This window comes from Diorhabda carinulata, chromosome 5 (genome assembly GCF_026250575.1).
Source record: "Diorhabda carinulata isolate Delta chromosome 5, icDioCari1.1, whole genome shotgun sequence".
In the NCBI taxonomy this organism is placed as follows: domain Eukaryota; kingdom Metazoa; phylum Arthropoda; class Insecta; order Coleoptera; family Chrysomelidae; genus Diorhabda; species Diorhabda carinulata.
The window spans coordinates 20896945-20918846 of record NC_079464.1 but is presented as its reverse complement, the minus strand read 5'-3'; the positions used below and the strand labels follow the sequence as shown (position 1 = coordinate 20918846).

At 30.7% G+C, this 21902-nt stretch overlaps 2 protein-coding genes across 21 annotated transcripts in view; one reads left to right on the top strand and one right to left on the bottom strand.

The window, feature by feature from the left end:
- LOC130894344 (multiple C2 and transmembrane domain-containing protein) overlaps nt 1–21902 on the bottom strand; it is an 88083-nt gene that overhangs the window by 38769 nt on the left and 27412 nt on the right. For all 18 annotated transcript variants that reach the window (XM_057801107.1, XM_057801109.1, XM_057801093.1 and 15 more), the window contains 2 exons: nt 19236–19366; nt 17836–17953 (listed from right to left, as the gene is read on the bottom strand). In XM_057801107.1, the coding sequence (XP_057657090.1) occupies nt 17836–17953; nt 19236–19366 (249 nt within the window). The remainder of the gene's footprint in view (nt 1–17835; nt 17954–19235; nt 19367–21902) is intronic.
- On the top strand, nt 184–15663 carry LOC130894346 (uncharacterized). 3 transcript variants are annotated; one of them, XM_057801114.1, is made up of 5 exons: nt 184–385; nt 5267–5545; nt 9639–9908; nt 12430–13426; nt 15421–15663. In XM_057801114.1, the coding sequence occupies exons 1-4, from the start codon at nt 364–366 to the stop codon at nt 13410–13412; spliced, it is 1554 nt and encodes a 517-aa protein (XP_057657097.1). In that variant the 5' UTR covers nt 184–363; the 3' UTR covers nt 13413–13426; nt 15421–15663. The 3 variants fall into 3 exon arrangements, with proteins under 3 accessions (XP_057657097.1, XP_057657096.1, XP_057657095.1); XM_057801113.1 differs by having other exon boundaries at nt 268–385; nt 12430–13450; XM_057801112.1 differs by having other exon boundaries at nt 281–385; nt 12430–13431.

Here is a 21902-nt window from a genome sequence, read left to right as displayed (position 1 = left end):
AATTATATACGTCCAAACTATTTCAAGTTTAAAAAAACCAACTTGATTTGTAAAAGTAATAAAAAATATAGGGAGTTTATTTTAAAAAAATGCTAGCATTGCACGCACGGGTTGTTACGTACACACATGTTCGGTTTTATTCCCTCATCTGAATTTAATACCATGAACTTAAGAACCTAAAGCAAACCAAGGGCACCTTGCCCGAATTTGCTATAGGCCGTGCGCTGGCTTAATCCGGCACTGCCCATCTCTAATTTCAAATTACTTGTAAAAACTTCAATTTGTTTTTAATCGACCTCAGAAATTTTGTATTATTACAGTTACTGTGTTTTTATTTTAAAATTGAACTAAAATATATTTATTATGGTTAGTGTAATAACTAAAGGTAAATATTTACTTTTAATAATAAATATTTTCATTAACAATTTTCAATAGTACCTAATACCTCGAATGATTTAATTTTCGAATTCATAACCAAACATTTTTGACATCATCAAGTCAATTCAGTAGTGAAATGAAAAACAATCTTATCAAATCAATTTTAATCACAAGTGACATGTCATTAGATTATTTCACGAACAAAGTGATATGTTAAAAACTTTATAGGTATCCACTTTGTTTCAACTCCAACTAGAATTTACTACCTATATATATATTTCTTTAAATTGTTAATTTTGACAACACGAATTGATTTTCAATGTTTTCTTTACTTTAAATGCTGTTCCGGGACTTGATGCAAAAAGTTCGGGAGAGAGTAGTATGTATTTTTAATGTATGATTACGTATGTCCATATAGTGTGTTTGACAGAATAGATAATTCAGCATTACTATTTGAAGCCCAGGGGCGGCTCATGCCCAATGGTTAACAATCCGAAATTTTCACAGACACAACCTGTACAATCCAAAAAAAGTAAAAATGAATTTTTCAATCGATTTTGTGACAAAAAGTTACGCTTTGTAGGGTTGTATAAAAAAAATTTAAGTAATTTCATACTTTGGCGGTCCCCTCCCATCCGATTTCGATGATTTTTTCAAACCTTCGTTTTCACGGCGGATTTATGGAAAAAAAAATGGGAAATATCTCACCTGGAGATTTCATATAGTTTTATGACTTTAAATGTGAGCACTTCTTCGCTTATAACTTTTTTAGAAAGCTTCAAACGCAGTTTATATATATTTTTGTTAATCTACACAAAAAACATTTTGGAAAAAAATTGTCAAATGTTTGTTTATTCATTTTTCATTTCTAACCTTAGTGAGAAACCATTTTTTTAATAAAGAAAATTTTTAATTTTTCAAAGTTAACTTTTAATATTGTACACTTGATTACAATAAGTGATTTGAAGAATGTTTTTGTTGATATAACTTTAATGATCCCTTAGAAGGTACAAACGATTATATTGGGGGAAAGGGCAATTTTAAGAGAAATTGTTATTATTCTTAATTGTAAAAACATGATAAATAAACATTTTTGTATAAATTGTTTTCTCACTTTATTTGTTTTTTGTGTAGATTATGAAAAAAAATATATAAAATTTTCATTTCATTATTTGGAAAAAAGTTAAACAATTATACGTGAATTAATGCTTTCGCATGAACATGTGAAGCCCTGAAACCAATATAAGTTTTCACTTTTTTTATTCCGATTTTTCGTAAATCCGCCGTAAAAACGGAGATTTAAAAAAAATTCATCAAAATCGGATGATTTTTCGATTTTCTAGAACCAAAAAACTATAAAATTACCAAAATTTTTTATATATTATTTTGGCGTTATCTACTTACTACCGAATTTTTTGCATCGAGTCCTGGAACACTGTATAATTCAATAAGTTCAATGATACCTATCAAAGTTTTTTTGCTGAATATCGTTAGGTGTAATGTAGTTCCTTCATTTGTGTAAAATTATTGATTGTTGATAATTGTTGACGTAAAGACATACATAACTTGAAAGAACAGGAAAGGCAATTAGAATACAGATACTTTACACATGTTTGCTTTGTTCAATACGTATCATGAGATGGAATGAAAACATGGTAAAAACAAAAAATCTCTAAATTTATGAAAATATGGGCATGCTCATTACGTTCGAATCAAATTCCCATTGGAAAATATAAAGTTTTTGATTTTCATTTTTTCACTGAGGATTTAATTGGCTGACCCTATTTGGACCAATAAAAAATGTCATTTCAAATAACCACAAAATATTCTTCGTATTTAGACATTTCATTTGCCTGGTAGAAGAAAAATTTCGTCTGATTCAAATCTTTAAAGTTTCGATTTTTTAGATTAGTTAATATTGTTTGTATCCTAGTTGTTTTTGTACTTTAAAATGTTATGTTGTTTGGTGAGCAAGAAAACATATTATTAGCTCAAGTAGGAGAGTTCACTGGGTTTTTGTGTATCTATGCTTTGGTACAATTGAATTTGAGGATTACTTTGAAATACGTTTATTGATAATTGTATTCGTCAAATAGATAATGATATTTACGAAAATGCAATTTTGCAATTCTTTGGTTACTGAACTCTTTTGTCAAATATTCTCGACAGGATAATGATGTTTGTTTTATCTTATAATAAATATTTATTTACCTCAACTATTTAAAGAAAAGGATATAACATCGTTTAGTCTATTGGTTGTAATGTTAGTTCCGATGTGACTTATTCCTATTTTGAGCATACGGGATTTATAAAAATAATCATCCGATTTATAAAACTCATACATATTATGTATAAATCCGATGAGACTGAATAATACGAAATGGTCTCAGAAGTACCTGGAAACAGAAAATAAGCCGAGGGGGCTAAATCTAGCGAATAGGGTGCATGAGGTAGCAATTCAAACTTCAATTCATTAATTTTGGCCTTTGCAATAACGGATGTGTTAGCTACTGCATTGTCTTGATGAAACAACACTTCCATCTTAGCTTAAAGGTTGCAATAAGTTCGCATAATACTCGCCATTGATATTTTTTTCTTTCTCAAGATAGTCAATTGCCTTCGTTGGAGCCGGTGCAAAAATTTGGCTTTATTTCTGTGCAACATTGCCAAAGACTCGACGGAAACATCTTGACGAGGCTGATTTTGTTCCATTGTGAGCAAACGCGGCATCCATCTTGCACACTGCTTTCTCATGTCCAAATTTTCAGTTAATATGCTGCTAGCTTGCACAGTTTCACTCGACGATCATTCAGTACCGCTTTGAGGATTTTCTTTAACGTTTCTGAAGTCGTCACCTCATTTGGTCTATTTGGTTGCCAAACAAACAATATACAATGTGGCGTCTTCAAACTTGAAACATTTGCTGTATAGATTGTGTACTTTCTAATACAGTGGTATTTTTCAAGTAACCACCGCCATCTTTAGATCATGCCAGGTACCTTAGGGACCATCCTCGTATACTGTTAGGAACAGGAAATTCTGGAGCTTTACATACTTTCCGAATAATATTAGTAGCACGCTTATATTAACGCCCAGTTCAGTAGTTGTCAAAATAGTATCTGCACAATAGAGTCAGAGAATTTTGCACCATATAACATTGGATCTCTTTTAAATCCTAGAGCATAAACAGTTCAATAATACAGGCTAAATATGTAAAGTTGTTCTCGGGTGTCCAATGAAGAAGTCTCCCCGTAGCCCGCAAAAATTCACTAGACGTGCAAATAGGGAACTCAACTTTACTTAGACATCTGTTTTGCGTTATGTGCACTGACGTTTGTGTATGAAATAGTACATTTTTCAGCTACTACAAACTTAGTATGAAGTTTCTTTTGTCAGTTTTTCTAAAGCCACATGGAAGATAATAGTGTGAAAATTCATGATGGAGATTTTGTATCACGCATACGGCATTTGTGCGGGCTACGAGCTAAACTTTGGAAGGCGTCTTCATTGGATATACCCGAACGACTTGCCTTTATAGAGACAGAGCCGGTCTTTCGGTTTGAGTGGAATAGTTATTATGAGGAATCTAGCATGCGTATAAAATTGTAATGCACGGAGGAGATTCTCCAAAAATTGTCCAAATGTTGATGTGCAATCTTCCGGAAAGAAGATTGTTTTTCCTTTTGCTGAGTATATGTTTGAAAACTATCTATTTCCTGAGCTGGAAAGGGATGCAAATTTGTTCATATATCAGCTTGAAGGTACGTTACCACAGTGGAAACTTCAAGTGAGAGATTTCTTTAATAATAAGCTCTTTCAGAGACAGATCTAATGATTCAGCGTTAAATTATTGACTCGGCCTTACTCTTTGTGGTTTTGGCTCATCTTCAGTATACTACCCACCTCGTATCATGTTTAAATTTCGTATATATTATGCATAGAGATTGTGTGAGTTCTTGTTTGAATTCCAAACTGCGGAATCTACAAATAGCGAAGATATATGGAAATAAAATTCGAAAGATTTTTGCCGCGATATGGCAGCACCTTCTAGATCTAAACTTAAGGTGTTTCCTAAAAGATACATGTTTCATATGACTAAATTATCAACACCCTAGGGTGGTAAATTGACTTATATCCAGTTGCTTACGTCCTTTGAAACAGTGTCCTAATACGTTTATTACAATGTAGAGGGACAATAAAAGATATACTGATGTCAAATTACGAATTTCAACGTTTTACATTATTAATTCTCATTTGATATCTTTATGGAGGGTGTCTCTTTTTGGAGAGAAGTTGAAAAAGTGTCTAGTTGTATATGATAAATAACAGTTCAAAAACGTCCAGAATATTGATGGGGTAGGTATGAAGGCTATGATATGAATATAGCAATTGTAAATGAAGTAGGCTGAGTTCAATATCATAGATCTTTATTAAAAACTTCAGCACCTCAACTTTTAATGATTACAAAATATAGATGTCGATTGAAAAGTAACTTAACTGCTATAGCAATAGCTCCTAAACGATAGTAATTCGTTACATACATCACCATGTGTTACCTGAAAATCCGTTACTTTTAGTACTAGACACACATCGTACTTTTGCAACAATTTATTGAAATTTAGTGGTTTTTCTAATACATTGTCCCATAAGCTAAAAATTGTTTAGATATCCAATTTGTTTATTCCAAAAATATCACTTGGGATGTAATTAAAAACACATAAAATATTTATTTACAACCCTCTCCCTATTTTGGTACCTATATCGGTACTTTCTCATGTTTGCTGATCATTCTTACCTATAATTGTGTGCTCAACAAGTGAGTAAGTTTATGTTCTATTTTGTGAAAATTTATACAAATTTTCTGAAATGGATGGTGGGTTTTTTCAAGGAGAAAATGGGGCTCCATTCAGAAATAGAACTCACTCTCTTCCGAATAATTACATTGGTCAAGGATATAACTGTAATGCAAATGGAGATTACGGTAATCTGTCGTTGGAATTAAGAACGAACAACGAATTTAATCCTAGTGAACGTGATATTTACGAATGGAGAAGCCAAGGACACTGTAACAATGTTTATGTCACAAGTAGCTCTGCTACTACTGAGGGAAATATTTCTTTGGAAAATGCTGCTACGAGTACAATAGACGAAAGACCCAAACCCCTTCGTAAGTATTTTTATATTAATAAAATTCTAAATATTTACCAGAAATTGAAAAATCTAGTAAACTATTTTATTATAAGTTGAAGAGATACTTTCGTGACGAATGTGTAGGTACAGATGTTTTCTAAATAAAAATGTTGGTCATCAAATACGAATAAAGTGAAAAAAATGAAAGTCTCACTTTTACCTCAGTAGAATGTATCATTTCCAGTATATAAATTTGGTTTTTTTTACTTTTAAATATTTAGTTGAGCTTATAAATTGTAAATAACTGAAAATTTTGTGCAATAATGTGAAAAATGAAAGTCTCACTTTTACCTCAGTAGAATGTATCATTTCCAGTATATAAATTTGATTTTTTTTACTTTTAAATATTTAGTTGAGCTTATAAATTGTAAATAACTGAAAATTTTGTGCAATAATGTAAAAAATGAAAGTCTCACTCATACCTCAGTGGATTGTTTCATTCTAGCATATAAATTTGAACATTTTTCACTATTTAATATTTAGTTAAACTTAGAAATTAAAAATAACTGAAAATTTTGTGCAATAATGTGAAAAATGAAAGTCTCACTTTTACCTCAGTAGAATGTATCATTTCCAGTATATAAATTTGATTTTTTTTACTTTTAAATATTTAGTTGAGCTTATAAATTGTAAATAACTGAAAATTTTGTGCAATAATGTAAAAAATGAAAGTCTCACTTTTACCTCAGTGGAATGTATCATTTCCAGTATATAAATTTGATTTTTTTTACTTTTAAATATTTAGTTGAGCTTATAAATTGTAAATAACTGAAAATTTTGTGCAATAATGTAAAAAATGAAAGTCTCACTTCTACCTCAGTGGAATGTATCATTTCCAGTATATAAATTTGATTTTTTTTACTTTTAAATATTTAGTTGAGCTTATAAATTGTAAATAACTGAAAATTTTGTGTAATAATGTAAAAAATGAAAGTCTCACTTCTACCTCAGTGGAATGTATCATTTCCAGTATATAAATTTGATTTTTTTTACTTTTAAATATTTAGTTGAGCTTATAAATTGTAAATAACTGAAAATTTTGTGCAATAATGTAAAAAATGAAAGTCTCACTTTTACCTCAGTGGAATGTATCATTTCCAGTATATAAATTTGATTTTTTTTACTTTTAAATATTTAGTTGAGCTTATAAATTGTAAATAACTGAAAATTTTGTGCAATAATGTAAAAAATGAAAGTCTCACTTTTACCTCAGTGGAATGTATCATTTCCAGTATATAAATTTGATTTTTTTTACTTTTAAATATTTAGTTGAGCTTATAAATTGTAAATAACTGAAAATTTTGTGCAATAATGTAAAAAATGAAAGTCTCACTTTTACCTCAGTGGAATGTATCATTTCCAGTATATAAATTTGGTTTTTTTTACTTTTAAATATTTAGTTGAGCTTATAAATTGTAAATAACTGAAAATTTTGTGCAATAATGTAAAAAATGAAAGTCTCACTTCTACCTCAGTGGAATGTATCATTTCCAGTATATAAATTTGGTTTTTTTTACTTTTAAATATTTAGTTGAGCTTATAAATTGTAAATAACTGAAAATTTTGTGCAATAATGTAAAAAATGAAAGTCTCACTTTTACCTCAGTGGAATGTATCATTTCCAGTATATAAATTTGGTTTTTTTTACTTTTAAATATTTAGTTGAGCTTATAAATTGTAAATAACTGAAAATTTTGTGCAATAATGTAAAAAATGAAAGTCTCACTTCTACCTCAGTGGAATGTATCATTTCCAGTATATAAATTTGATTTTTTTTACTTTTAAATATTTAGTTGAGCTTATAAATTGTAAATAACTGAAAATTTTGTGCAATAATGTAAAAAATGAAAGTCTCACTTTTACCTCAGTGGAATGTATCATTTCCAGTATATAAATTTGGTTTTTTTTACTTTTAAATATTTAGTTGAGCTTATAAATTGTAAATAACTGAAAATTTTGTGCAATAATGTAAAAAATGAAAGTCTCACTTTTACCTCAGTAGAATGTATCATTTCCAGTATATAAATTTGATTTTTTTTACTTTTAAATATTTAGTTGAGCTTATAAATTGTAAATAACTGAAAATTTTGTGCAATAATGTAAAAAATGAAAGTCTCACTAATACCTCAGTGGATTGTTTCATTCTAGCATATAAATTTGAACATTTTTCACTATTTAATATTTAGTTAAACTTAGAAATTAAAAATAACTGAAAATGTTGTGCAATAATGTGAAAAATGAAAGTCTCACTTCTACCTCAGTGGAATGTATCATTTCCAATATATGAATTATAATTTTTTCTCAGTATTTAATATTCAGTTAAACTTAAAAATTGAAAATTACTACAAATTTTGCGCAATAGTAAAAAAATAAAAACAAAGGTCTCAATTTTACCTCAGTGGAGTGTACCATTTCTAGTATATGAATTATAATTTTTTTTACCTTTTAATATTTAATGTGCAGTAAAGTAAAATGAAGTCTCACTTTTACCAACATTCTCATTGGAATATATCATTTCCAATACATGCATTATAATGTTTTTTACTATTTAACACTATTTTATACTCAGTTAAACTTAAATAACTAAAAATTTTGTGCAATACTAGTAGTCATGTTTTTAACTCGTTATAATGTCACTATTTGTTGCCGACAAACAAATGGAAATAAAAGTAGTATCCTGAAAAGCTTGGATAAAGTGATGAAACTGAATATCTGTGAAGATATTCAAGTAGCATTCAATATAAAAGTAATCAATATGATAAATCTCACTAGCAATAAAAAAGAAATAAATACTCTTTGATAACAAAATTTAAAAATCAACTATTGATGTAAAAAGGTTGCCTCAAGTTAACAATGAATGAGCATTTCGAGAGAATTCTCTAGTGATTCGTTGCTGTCGTCTAGTTTAGGGTTTCTTACTACCGATTCCCTTAACCTTCCAGAATTTATTTGAATCGTTATACTAGATGCTTCTTATCTAGTATGTTTCCAGTCGATCTAAAGTTTTGCACCCATCTGAGCTGCTACCTACTTATAATAGACTTATGAGAGTATGATAAACCTACAGCTTCATAGTGTTTGAGTGAATGTCGTTTTGTGTAGAGCAGAAATATCTCTACAATGACTATTTCTCACTACCGCATGCTCAGTATTACGCAGCTCTAAATGCAAACCTACTATCTACTTCATTCTAAGAAAAAGAGTCACCATATCAACTTCCATATTTTCAATTCTTCAATCATATGCTTTACTACATTTACCCGGTTTTCCGACTTCTTATTATTTTCAACCTCCAAAAACAACTGTTCAAAAGCACTTATTAAAATTTATCCCTTTAACTGTGCTCCCAACAATTCAATCAGGTTTTTTTTGCAATGGTACGATGAAAATCTAGCCACCGCCATTTCACGATTTTCTGCAATTTCATCAATTCCATATTTTCTTCAATTTCTCTATGTAGGAAATAGAGAAGATACAGTTCTTTTCTCACAGAGCTGTAATGGAATTCTAAAATCTTTGAATTTTCCTAATTCTGTAAATCTTATTTTAACCACTTGGATGTGAGCAATTTTTCTAGAAGTCTCGAGTGGTCACTTGCTTTATGCATTAGTATTATATAGTTCCGAGGGCTTTCCTCAGATTTAAAAAAATGCTCTATGAATAGAGATCAAATGAGGAAGTCAAAAGGCCAAAAACGTTATGGAACAATAATCAATTGTCTTCAAATCTTATAGACGTTATTTTATCTAAATTCCTATTATTACTAACGCGAGCTACATGTGCACTGATTTCATGTGCACAAAGACCAGTATAAACTTCGCACGTCGCTCTAGACTTCAGCGGGGAAAGAGGCAGCTAATTGACCAATCAGATCTACGGAAAAAAGGACGACTGGAGTCTTCAGCTCACTTTTTCATGCGATTGGAAGTTTTGGTTACAAAATAATGAGAGGACTGAAATCAATTAGTTTTCTAAGTTTTCTAAAAAGAAGCATTAAACAAGTTCATAAGCTTGTACATGTACCTATGCATTTGGTAGTTGGTAAATTTATTAAATCTGTTTTTTTTTAGGTACTGGACGCAACATTTTCGGAGATTATCGTTACGTAGATCTTATAGAGATGGCGATAAATACATCACCTCAACAACAATTGACTCTTAATCAGATTTACAGTTGGATACAGGCTAGCATAAAAGACATAAATGAAAGAACCAACGGAGAATCGTCGTGGAAGAATTCCGTACGTCATAGTTTGTCTCTCCAAAAACATTTTATCAGGAAAAAATTCAATGGAACGCACTATTGGACAATCGATTATAATAAAAAACCTAAAGAGTGCGGTAAGTCAGAAATTTTTCAATGTATCATAATACTCTTTTTTTGTTCTTCCAATTACTTAAGTTTTCCTCTTTCTTCTTTCTTTTCGCCCCTTGCATTATCACTAGACTACCCCTTTTCTCTAAACCCATGAGGAAACTACCAGATTCGGCTGCTAGCGACGGCCCATGAAGAACTCCCGAGTCTACTTCGATAAGTCCCCTATAAATATCAGGTGACACCCTCTCCCAAAGCCCACCTCGTCGATACCATACTAGAAAAAAAACCCTTCTAAAATCTACTGCAATCTTAGCTGTAGAGAAAAAGTTGTCCTATATCAAGACAGGTTAGGTAATATTTTTCTTTCCTTGTTGTTTCTCACGAGGTGATCGATTGACACGAACACACATTGGGTTGATACCACGCCAAAAAAAACTTATTAGAACCATTATAACCCCAGCCCAGTAAAGGAAAAGTTTTCCTATATAAGGGCATTTCTTAAATTCATCATATCATACATAAATATATGTTCCGATTCTTTTCAAAAACAATCTAGCAATGTCTCCCTATCTCGCTTATTTACCTGAGTATCAAATTCGTTTATCTTTATTTGTTTTGTATTCTTATTGAGAATTTTCAAACAATTTTTCCATCAGTTTGATCTCCATTATTCTCACAATTTTATAGTTTAGTCTACAAGATAAAATCGGTGTTAATTCGACATATTTCTTCTTCTTCTTTCTCCTTTTCTAAGACGTAATCTTGTTTCTTCTTCTATTCAGCCTCTTGAGAAGTAGATGCCCATTAGATGCGATCTCTTGGAACGTCTACCGGAAGGTCTCCTTGAAGTTTGTTTTCCATCCTTTGCATATTAAGCCCATCGATCTTCTATCATCATCATCGACGTGGTCTCCCCAATCTCAGATATTCTTTATAGTTTTGCTCCTTATTGATCTCATAGGTTCACTCACTTAATAGTTTTATTTTTGGTGCCCTCATCATGTGCTTTATGTCCGCTTGAGGTCTTACGATTATTTTGTATATCCGTAATTCAAAATCGGTGGACATATATTTGTTTTTCAATATGAGGTCACCTAGATAGCTAGATATTCTTGAGACCTTATTTACTTGTGTTCGTACCTCTTGTAGGTTTCTGGCACTTGTGATCTCGACTCCGAAGTATGTAAATTGCACTCTGAATCGTTCACAGCTAGTTTACTATAATATACTATTACTGAAATTATATGAATTAAATTATTAGATCCAGGATGTTATTATTGAGATTGTTGTATGTAAAAAGTTAAGTTTTTTATCATAAAAAATCGAGAAATTTATATTTCCAATATTTCTTCTCCTTTTTGTTTATTTTTTAGGCGCATATGAGATAAAACTGAGACTTAAAGTTGAAAGTCAAAATTTCAACCATTTCCTTAAATTCTCCGAAAACTTGACTTCTTTTCTAGAAAGAAAATACAAAAACGAATAAATCAAAGAAAAAACAATTAAATATAATAATTCAAACAATTTTCACAAATTTTTAAAAGAATTTTAAGTTTGGTTAAGTTAGGTTAGGTTGAGAATCAAAATTTCAACACTTTCCGTAAATTCGTGGATTTGTCTCCGAAAATTTGACTTGAAGTTTTTTTCGAATTATGTTGTATTTTTTCCAGAAAGAAAATACAAAAACGAATAAATCAAAGAAAAAGCAATTAAATACAATAATTCAAACAATTTTCATAAATTATTAAAACAATTTTAGGTTTGGTTAAGTTAGGTTAGGTTATGATTCCTTTTTTCATACTTTTTCCATGCATTTTAACGTAACGTTGAATAAATTTTACAATGGTTTAATTAATGTATTTAAATTTGCTACTTGTTCATAAAACTAACGATCCTTTTTAATGTTATAATTCAATTTTTTTTAACAAACAAAAAACTGTGAAATTTTGTTTTTCAAGCTTAGATCTCATTTTTATCTTAAATGCATCAAAAAACGAACTAAATAAAAAAAATATCGGAAATATCAATTTTTCCAATATGAAATTCACTTACAAACATTTATCAAAGTTGAAGATCATGAAAAAATATATGTTATTATTATTTGAACACCATCAAAAACTATTGTTTGGTTTTTTGGTATCGTAAACTATAAATATTTTCCTATTTTCAGAAAACAATCATAAAAAGGAGGAAATTTAATAAAAAAATGTCAGAAATTACAGAACTGTACCTCAATTATTTATAATTTTATATTCTCGCTAAAAATAACCTCACCGCTCGGCGATATTAATTTGCCTACCTAGAAAGCGAGTCTGTCAATTAAAAAAAATTTTAAGGTACTTAAAATTGATTGAAATTCCAAAAAAATTATTGTATAATTTAAGCACTTCAAAGAATTTATATTCGTTAAACTTATGCATTCAATTAAATTTTTCAACAAACTAGATGATTATAAATTTACAAAATTTTATCACACTTCCATCATCCTTCTAAACAGCAATAATGAGCGAATACTTTTGACCTGCAATGTTTTCTTTGTTACAGATAAACGAAGACCCAATTCATTGAATTTACAACAATTAGAAGAGTCAAGAGAAGGGGACAAACAGATCTTCATGGTGCACAATCAACAATTACCATCTATTCCTTCACAAGATATGTTACTGACTGAATCTTATGAAGGAGCAGTTTCTTATTGTAATGAAAACACCGAGAAATCATCCAAAATAGCACACGGTTTTAAAAAGGGAGTGAAAAAATATATGCAAAAAATCAAACAAGTAATAACTAAAAAGTCGTCTGAAAAGTATAAGTTAATTAGAACACAGTCGTTGAGAGAAAATAGAAGTTCTTGTGAATATGTTCCACCGTCATACAATTACACATGCTTAGAACATCGAATGCCTTACCAAATGAATTGTGAAAAAAAATTTATACCTCAATATTTTCCAAAAACATTTACAAATGTTGCTTATTACACCGAACAGCATTCTCAATTGTCTAGATCCAATTCAGATACGTCCAATGCGTTTTATAATAATCAAAGTACTAATCCTTGTACTAACGTTAACTTTTCAAATGAATACACTACAAATTTTATTGATAATCATAATATACAAGCACAGAATAATTACATATCTAATCAAATGACGTTTAACCCTCAATATAGTAGACCAAGATCGAATACTGTTAGCTCTACATCATCGGATTATAAACAAGATTGGCATTATTTCCAAGAAAGACCCGAAACTGAATTCGAAAATCATGACGGCATTATCAGTAATCGAACAACAGAAAGTGACAATTTAAACGTATTAGCGTGTGAGCTTCAATCAAGTGTTACTTTACAGCCTATAAATGAGGCAGTTTTGAAATCAGAAGACAATGGTTATTATAATCAACAATGTAATAGTATTAGTTCAACACAAAGCTGTCAATTTCCAGTGTTTAATGACAATAATACCATTGACGATATCGATGGAATTGCAATGAGGGATTTATTTGTACCAGTCAATTCGAGACAATGAATATAACTGAATATGTAACGTAATAAATACCGATATAAGTACAATTGTTCAAATATTACGTCAATGAAAATGCATTTTTTCTTAAATTGACCACTTCAGACATAGATTCTTCTTTTTTATTCTATGGTTCTACAACCCATCGGATCTTGATCTCTTCCCGAATTGTTCCAGTCCTCTTCCAATTGAGTATCTTCATCATAATGATAGCTACTTCTTTCTGTCACCTCTCCTAGTGTTTCTAATAGGCATACTCACTTCAAAATTGGAATTCTATTCTATCTATCCTATCTACATCCATTCACACTATGTAGTCTCCCCATTGCTATCTCTGTACTATTACAAATTCCGTAAACTGTGGTTTCTTGTATACAGCTCATGATTATATTTGCAATTTTCTGTATTGAGACCCACGTTTTATATCTTAAAATGCTTTCCTTTATTCTGAATTTATTGTTTATATGATCTAAAAATGTGCAGGAGCGCATGGTATGCCCCATTTGCCTGCTTGATTCATTTTCTGTTCTAGGCGTATTCGCCGCCATTCTTTATAAGTTGTACGCCCAGGTATGTAAAATCTATTACTCTTTTCAGATTGTCATCTACTACTGTAACTTTATGGAGCATTATGTTCGAAAGGGCTTTTGTTAATACTTCTATGTTTACTGATAGTCCTACCTGATTAGCTTCATCAGGCAGCTCTATTTCTTCCTCTCTCATTATAATGACGTCTCTGCATATGCTGCTACTTGTGTTGATCTATAACTTAGGATGTTTCTCATGATATATTCCATAGCTATATCCATCATATAGCACATAGACCATCATACTGTTTAAGGTTCCAAATTAAACCGAATCGATTGGTCAGCTGATACTGTCCGCGTGCATTGTCTTTTTCATAGTTGCTTCCATCATTCGTATCGGTTTTCTTGATATTCCGAAATCATTAGTGAAAGTTTATATCTGTCGATATAACCATGAACCAGCATAAAATTTATGAATTTTTAGTGAATATCCACGTTATTCCCCAACGCCATTGTCAAAGTTTTTTAGACGTTATGTGTGTGTTGGTGTGTGATGTGGATCGATCTGGTTTGAACCCCGTTTAGTACTCAATAATTAATTCTTCAGCATATGGGAGTAGTCTTCTAATTTTTTGCAGTTTTTCCAATCTTTCCATTTCCTCTTTCGACCAGATTTCCATTATTAATTGGCGAAGATATTCTGTGAGCTGATTTACATAATTTAACGAGGATTTCATCAGATCTAGGTGACCTATTGTTTGTTTGTGTTTCCAGTGTGTGACTATCTTCTTCCAGTGCTAGTGGTTTCAGCCACTCTTCATCTTCATATTTTAGTTCTCTTCGCTTTTCCACGTTTGGTTCATTTTCATTTTACGGTTCCGTGTTCTCTAGAAAATCCCGAACATATTCTCAGCATAAATTTTTAAAGTTTATGACTCTAAATCGTCTTGATTTTAAGTTTCTTCTGATTGAAAATTAGTTTTTTGAGAAACTTGTTTTTAAGACAAAACTAATTTAATTTTGGTAATTATCTAGATTAGGTTACTCCCCTTCATTTCGTTAAAATTTTGGTATGTTATAAAGAAAATTGCGCTGAACAAGAAGAAGTTGGTTAGGTTGGGTTAGATATGCAGTTTGTAAATCTATTCGAATTTGATTAAACCAAATGCCATTTAATGCACTTATTGCCAAATTGCAATTATTTAATTGATTGTAAAGTGACAAGAAGTGAAATTATTTGTTGTAAATGTGGTTCGATGATTTCACTAAATATTTCAGTGCTAAGCGAAAACATAAGAAAAAAAAATGTGGTGCAATTGGACAATAAGTGCATTATCAAAAAACATATAGAAGCATAAACATATCAAAAGGTCTAAAGAATAAGAAATTACAGAAATTTATTTTTATATTTATAGATTGTTAGTTTTTAATTTTGTCTTCAAGTTATCGAATTGACATTCGTTATTAACTGTATGATTTAATTCTAGATAAATGGAGAGATACATGTTAAAAATTTAATAATTTCAATAAGAGTAGAAAGTTCAACATCATCAACGGAAAATTTATGAACCCAAGAAGATTTTTATGAAAAATATTACGATAAACAAAAATTTTATAGCAAAATATTTCTTTAAAATGTTCGTGTTAGTTTTAATCGTTTTAGTATTACGCTAATAAAGTGTAATTGTGTCCTTTTAATTTTTTTAAATAAAATTTATTTATAGCATAAATGTTTTTTTTCGAAATCAGTAAAGTGAAATGCAAATTTGTCGATAAAAATCGCTTTTTAGTGACTAGGCATTTAAGTAACTAAGTAACTAACCAGCTGACAATTTTTCAGCATTACAAATAATTTAAATTGTTGCTCTATTACTATTAATAGAATTAAATGGAAAGAAACATGATTTTCATGCCGATTTTTAGGACATAATCATATTGTTCAACTGTGTAACTGACTGTGGCAATCATTCATAACCTATTCTACTCGCCTCAATTCGAAATATTTTCGCAAGTATTTTCGAATCTGGGAGAATTTAAGATATATTGCCTTAATGGCATAAAATTCGTAAAAATTTGTAGAAAAAGTTTTTAATAACTAAAAAACAAACATAAAAATAACTAAATAAAGATAAAAATAAAATTTCAATATACAGAAGAAAACCACAAGAGTAACGAAATTATAGGTAATAATCATTACTTTATATAAGTCCATAACAAAAATTAAACCAGTATGCAGCATACCCGGAATTAAATATTATTTTTATAATAAAGTCGTTTACAGAGTAGAAGGCACTTTCCAGTAAATATGCCCTCAAATTATTGCGGAATGCGGGAAAAGATGATATCGATTTGATTTCAATTGACAAGTGATTATGCATTTTTTTTATTGTAAAATATTGAGCCCTTAACTAATTCTGAACGTGGAGTAGGTAGATAAAGGTCGTGCTCAGCATTCTTAAGTGGATAGCCATGCATCGATCTTTTTGAAATTGGAGAAAAGTCAAAATTTTTAATCTTTTCAAGAAGTCCCTGCAGTGAGCCCTGCTATTTAGTCAGAGTAAATATCTAACAGCTGTCTTTGTAGTTTGAAGATTCGCTCAAATTGTGTCGCACCAAACCTACCCCAAAAGGGAAGGGCATAAAGGGAGATGCGACTCAATAAAGGAATAATAAACTGTTAAAGAAGTGGATCGTTGGAGACTGATCTTATCCACCTCTTAATTTTTTAGATAAGGCCGCAATATGTAACTCCAATTTCAAGGAATTGTCCATAGAATTTTATAGATTCAACTACGTCGATGGTGGTGTAATTCATTAAAAGGGGCGGCAATGTATTTTCATATAATAAAACTTTTGTTTGAGAAACGTTGAGACAGAGAAGATTAGAATCGCACCATGATTTAAAGGTGATTAAGTCACTAGATATGGTCCTATGAAGTGCCGTGAGATCAGGGTTGCTCCAAAAGAAACTAGCATCGTCTGCAAATAGACATATTTTCCACTGATGTCTAGATAGGCAATGTCGTTGATAAACAGAAGGAACAGGGACTAGTACTAAGACTTGGGGCACACAATTATGGTAAGATGTAACTGGAAAAAATTCAGGATGTCGCTAGCTCAACCATTATCGAAAATACGTGTCAACAAATATCGATGTAAAACATACGCATGTTCAAAAAATCATATCTACCAAAATTATTGTGGCATTGAGTTGAAATTATGAAGAAATCTTAATAAAGGTATAATGTAACTGGAAAAAATTCGGGATGTCGCTAGCTCGACCATTATCAGAAATACGTATGCACAAATATCGATGTAAAACATACGCATATTCAAAAAATCATATCTACGAAACAAAATTAGGCTTAGTACTCTGGGCCTTGGGGCACTCCACATTCTATTGGCTTGCAAGAAGACATCGTTATATCAATCCTTACAATCTGACCTCTGTTGGTAAGGTATGACTTAAACCATGTTTACCTGAAACCGGAGTACTGCAATTTGTTGATTAAAATATTATGATGAACACAATCGAAAGCCTTAGAAAAATCACAAAAAGTTGTTGCAATATATCATTTGTACATTTGTTACTTACTGAAATCTCCTTTTAGAGCGCCTCTTTACTTTTTCATACTATTATTTATTAAATGTTGACTAATAAGGGCTTTGGTCACTAAAAACATTATGAATTTTATTCTCCACGTCCGTATTATTACTTTGAAGTAAAATTAAATCGAAACAACACTCTATAAATTTCACGAAGGTACCAATACCAATTAAACATTTTTACAGTGTTGTACATTTATGGTATTATTATGAATAAATGATAAATAGGACACCCACCCCGCATTATTTGCGTGTTGTTTACTTAATCAACATTAATGTAAATAATGGAATTTTACCGTTTTTATCCATGGCGGCTAGGCCTTGCCCTCTTCTTAAATGGATACGCAACTGAAAAAAGGAGTGCTGCCGCAATGCCAATTCCCTCCTTCTGGAGACTTCATCGCTAGTAGTGGACTGTGAAAATATAAAAATTAAAATCTTAACTAACTCTATTAGAATAAAAAGTAGTGGAAATTCATTTATTCAATAAGTTATTAGGGCATTAATATCAATAAATTACTCCACTTTTAATTCCCAAGTTAATATTCCTATTTATCTATCTTAAAAATTTTCTATATCTTATGTTCTTATCTCCAATTACTACAGAAGATACCCACAGTTCAATAATGAATTCGATATCTAAATATAAGGAAAAGTAAGCAAAATACTGTGTGTGGTTTGCCGTTCTCTTCCGACAGATATCGTTTCAATTGTTTTTTGTTGTATGAGCTTGAACCCCCTATTATAAGGGTACTGAAAAGTTCATAGGCTAGCAAGGAAAAAATCTTCTTCTTTGACAAAAGAATTTAATTCTAATATTTAACATAGTTGCCTTACATGCGATACAACAACTGAAGTGGTCAGACAATTCTCAGATACCATTTTTATATCACGATTTTTCTTTCGCTTCTAAATATAATTCATTTTCGGTAACAACTTCTCTGTCGGTGTTAGATTTCTGTACAGCGCGTATTCTCTTGAAGTTCGAAAACAGGAAAGTCGCTGGATCAGGAGAATACTATGGACGCTGCTCAAGCAGTTCTAAGCCTGATTAATGCAATCTTGCCATCGTGTTCATTGATTTATGACTTGGTGGATTATCTTGATGAAACAATTATTTTCCTTTCATCCATTATCAGATATTGACGCAAAAATTCGGGTTTATCACGATTGAGCAGCTCCAAACATTGCTCAAAATCATCAATTCGTTATTGTTTTTGGTCTATTTTGAACCCGCGACGTATCCATTTTAAACAAAGCTTTTGCATAGTTTAATATTCATTTACAATATATCCAATACGTTCCTTTGATATCTTTGGAATATTAGTTATCTCAATTCATTCCAATTTACTGTTATAAACGTGTTTTTAGTTTAGGCTAGGGCTAACTGAAAATCGTATGGATAGTAGCGCTACCTATGTGTCATCCTACGAACTTCCAATCCTTCAACCGCGTCAAAAAAATTAGCACATTTTTAAAACTTTTATATAATAGAAATTTCTTTCAGATTTAAACAGAAAAATCATATGACCTAATACCATAATTATTCATTGTCTATTTTAGATTAAACGGTTGAGGAATTAAAAAAGAGAGGGTTGAGAATTCGTAAGCAATAATAAATACCGGCTAGGACTTCTTTCTGTAGTCCTCTCTGTATATATACTAAATAAATTTTGTGAATAATTAAAATACTCACAGGCAAAAGATCAAGTCCTGACACTGCTCCTGGAGCTGGCGCCTTAGGCCTAGGGGATCCGCTTGGGGAGCTTGTATCACCACCACCCCCTCCGGTGCCACCACCACCTCCAGTTCGGCTCAAAGGAGAGTCTGAAACAAAACAATAACGCTGAAATTGCTTTTATTCACGTGAAATATAATTTTCCGATCGCGTAAATTGATTTTCTTAGTTCTGATTCAATTTATTATTTTATGAAACCAAACAAAAGATATTTTTATGCAAATGGATTATGACTAATTCATTAACAATGAACTATAAAGGTTTTTCATCCTTTTTTTACTTTTATATTTTATACCAGAAATTTACAAAATTTCGACAATCACACATTGGACCGCAGTTGCCTTTGCAACGACAAAATATCAATTTTGGTGGTTTGGAGGGGCATTAGTATTCGCAAGCCAAAACTGAACCTGATGATAAACGCTAAGGTGATGTAAACAAGCTGTGTCTTGTGTTGGAAGCAGTGAAGACGGATTTCGATGCAACGAGAGCCGAATGAACGATCAGAATCCGATTCGACTTGATCAATAGTAAAACTTGCCTACGATAAAGGTGTTTTTTGTATTTCTATGTAGTTGGATTTGCATTGCCGATGAATTTTTCTTGTAATAACTACAGAACGGTATTTGCATCAAATTTTACTTCGGTCTATTGATTTTTTTAGAGCGTTGCAAAAGATCCCAAGACTTTGTTCCAGCAATTTCAGCCATTGAATATTATGCTTGTAGATAAACCAAAGTGGTTTTGCACATATTTAATTTATTATGCACAAATATCTTTGATGGTTGTATTCCAATCCCAAACCACTTTGTGCAAGAGAAAATGACGGTCCGTGACGAAAAAGATGCTACTTCATATCCGAGAAATTGCTTGATACCCCAGACTCATAACTAATTATTGTCAATTTTCCTAAAGCAACCAATTTTTTTATGTCTATTTCAGAGTACACGGTGATGGTGTCGTCTTTGAAGCGCTGTAGCATCTTCTATACTGAAAGTTATGCTCTATGAAAAACTCTTCAAAAACCTTTTTCTGTAAATTGAAAACAAAAACTTTAAAGCGATTTAAAGTAATTTATTCCCAAGGGTGATATTTGCTTCTCTCGAAATTCTTTGTCAAATTGATCTGATAAAAATTCTTTGTTAGTTTTTGTGATGAATGATTTTCCCTTTATAACGGAAAAACGATGTGTAGCCCTTTAACCGAAATATTACACAATAAGTGATATTGTCAAATTTGAAACGCTGTAAATTAACAAAAGTACGTAATCAGGAGTGAAATTTGTTTGTCTCAATTACTCTATCAAATTGATCTGGATCTGTTTCCAGAAAATTAAAAGAAAAAAGTTTACAGCGAAGAAATTTGCTCCTTTAACTTTTTTCGTTTTTATAAATATCTTTGTTGTTTTCAATTTTACAAAAAATGTCTAGAGAGGTAATTTGTGCAGAATCAAATTTTCCAAAGAAAAATATTTCCTGTCAAATTAAACTGAAAGTGTTTTCCGGAAAATAAAAAGAAAAAAGATACAGCGGCTTGAAGAAATTTACTCCTTTATCTTTTGTCGTTTTTTGTGTATACCTTTGTTGTTTTCAATTTTACGAAAAAATGTCAAGAAAGAAAATTTGTGAAGAATCAAATTTCCCATAGAAAAATATTTTTTGTTAGTTTTTGTAATATATTATTTTTGCGTTATAATGGAAAAACGATGTGTAGCCCTTCAACCGAAATATTACGCTCCAAGTGATATTGCCAACTCTAAAAGGCTTCAAAAAAATCATGAGTGAAATTTGTTCCTCGAAATTCTTCATCATATTGATCTGGATCTGTTTTCCAATTCACGAAAAAAAGTCAAGAGAGCAAATTTGTAGAAAATTCAATTTCCTACAAAAAAACCCGATAATTTTCGATTTCACCCCTTTTTTCAAGATGGCAGATTTTTCCCAATGGCTGCAACCCTAGAAAATTGAACTTAAGCTTCTAACAACTCCACCTTTGCATCAGAAAAAAATTGTTGTCTTTGATAAATGCAAGGTCTATGTAACTTTCCAATGGACTGATTTTGCAATGAGAAATTATGACGCATTACTTCAACAAGTATTTTTAAATATTAAATTATTTACAATGATTATATTTCTCATAATTTACTTTCTTCAAAACAACAACATTCAATTAAGTACCTTGATAATAACTATAATTAACATTAATAGTAATTATTTTGATTACTTAATTTGGCTGATTCATCCAGTACGGGGCTATCAAGGGTGTTTAATGAATCTTTAATTATTGAGGCGCAAATCATTTGGTCTGACCACATATCCCATCAATGTTTTAATAAAAAAAACTTATTTCAATGTAATATTTGATAAAATCCACGATAGAGCACCAACAAATAAATTCGTCAATCTATATCGGATTACATCTTACAAAGGAGTATAAAATTATATCCTGATAGATGCTTACTATTCTATGGATTATAAATCTGCCAGAGTATTTACAACAGAACATAACTGTTAAAAAGGTTTTTAGAAACAACAATCTTACTCAATAATATGATTGTATTAATAAAATAAAATTATTCAAATATAAATAGTGTAATGTATGCATAGATTTTTTATTTGAATTAAC

Bases quoted from the DNA above. Each gene is read 5' to 3' on its own strand.
- LOC130894346 (XM_057801114.1), top strand. From the start codon at position 364: ATGGTTAGTGTAATAACTAAAG. The intron at 386-5,266 runs GTAAATATTTAC...GGTTTTTTCAAG, and splicing joins GGTTAGTGTAATAACTAAAG to GAGAAAATGGGGCTCCATTC. The intron at 9,909-12,429 runs GTAAGTCAGAAA...TCTTTGTTACAG, and splicing joins TAAAAAACCTAAAGAGTGCG to ATAAACGAAGACCCAATTCA.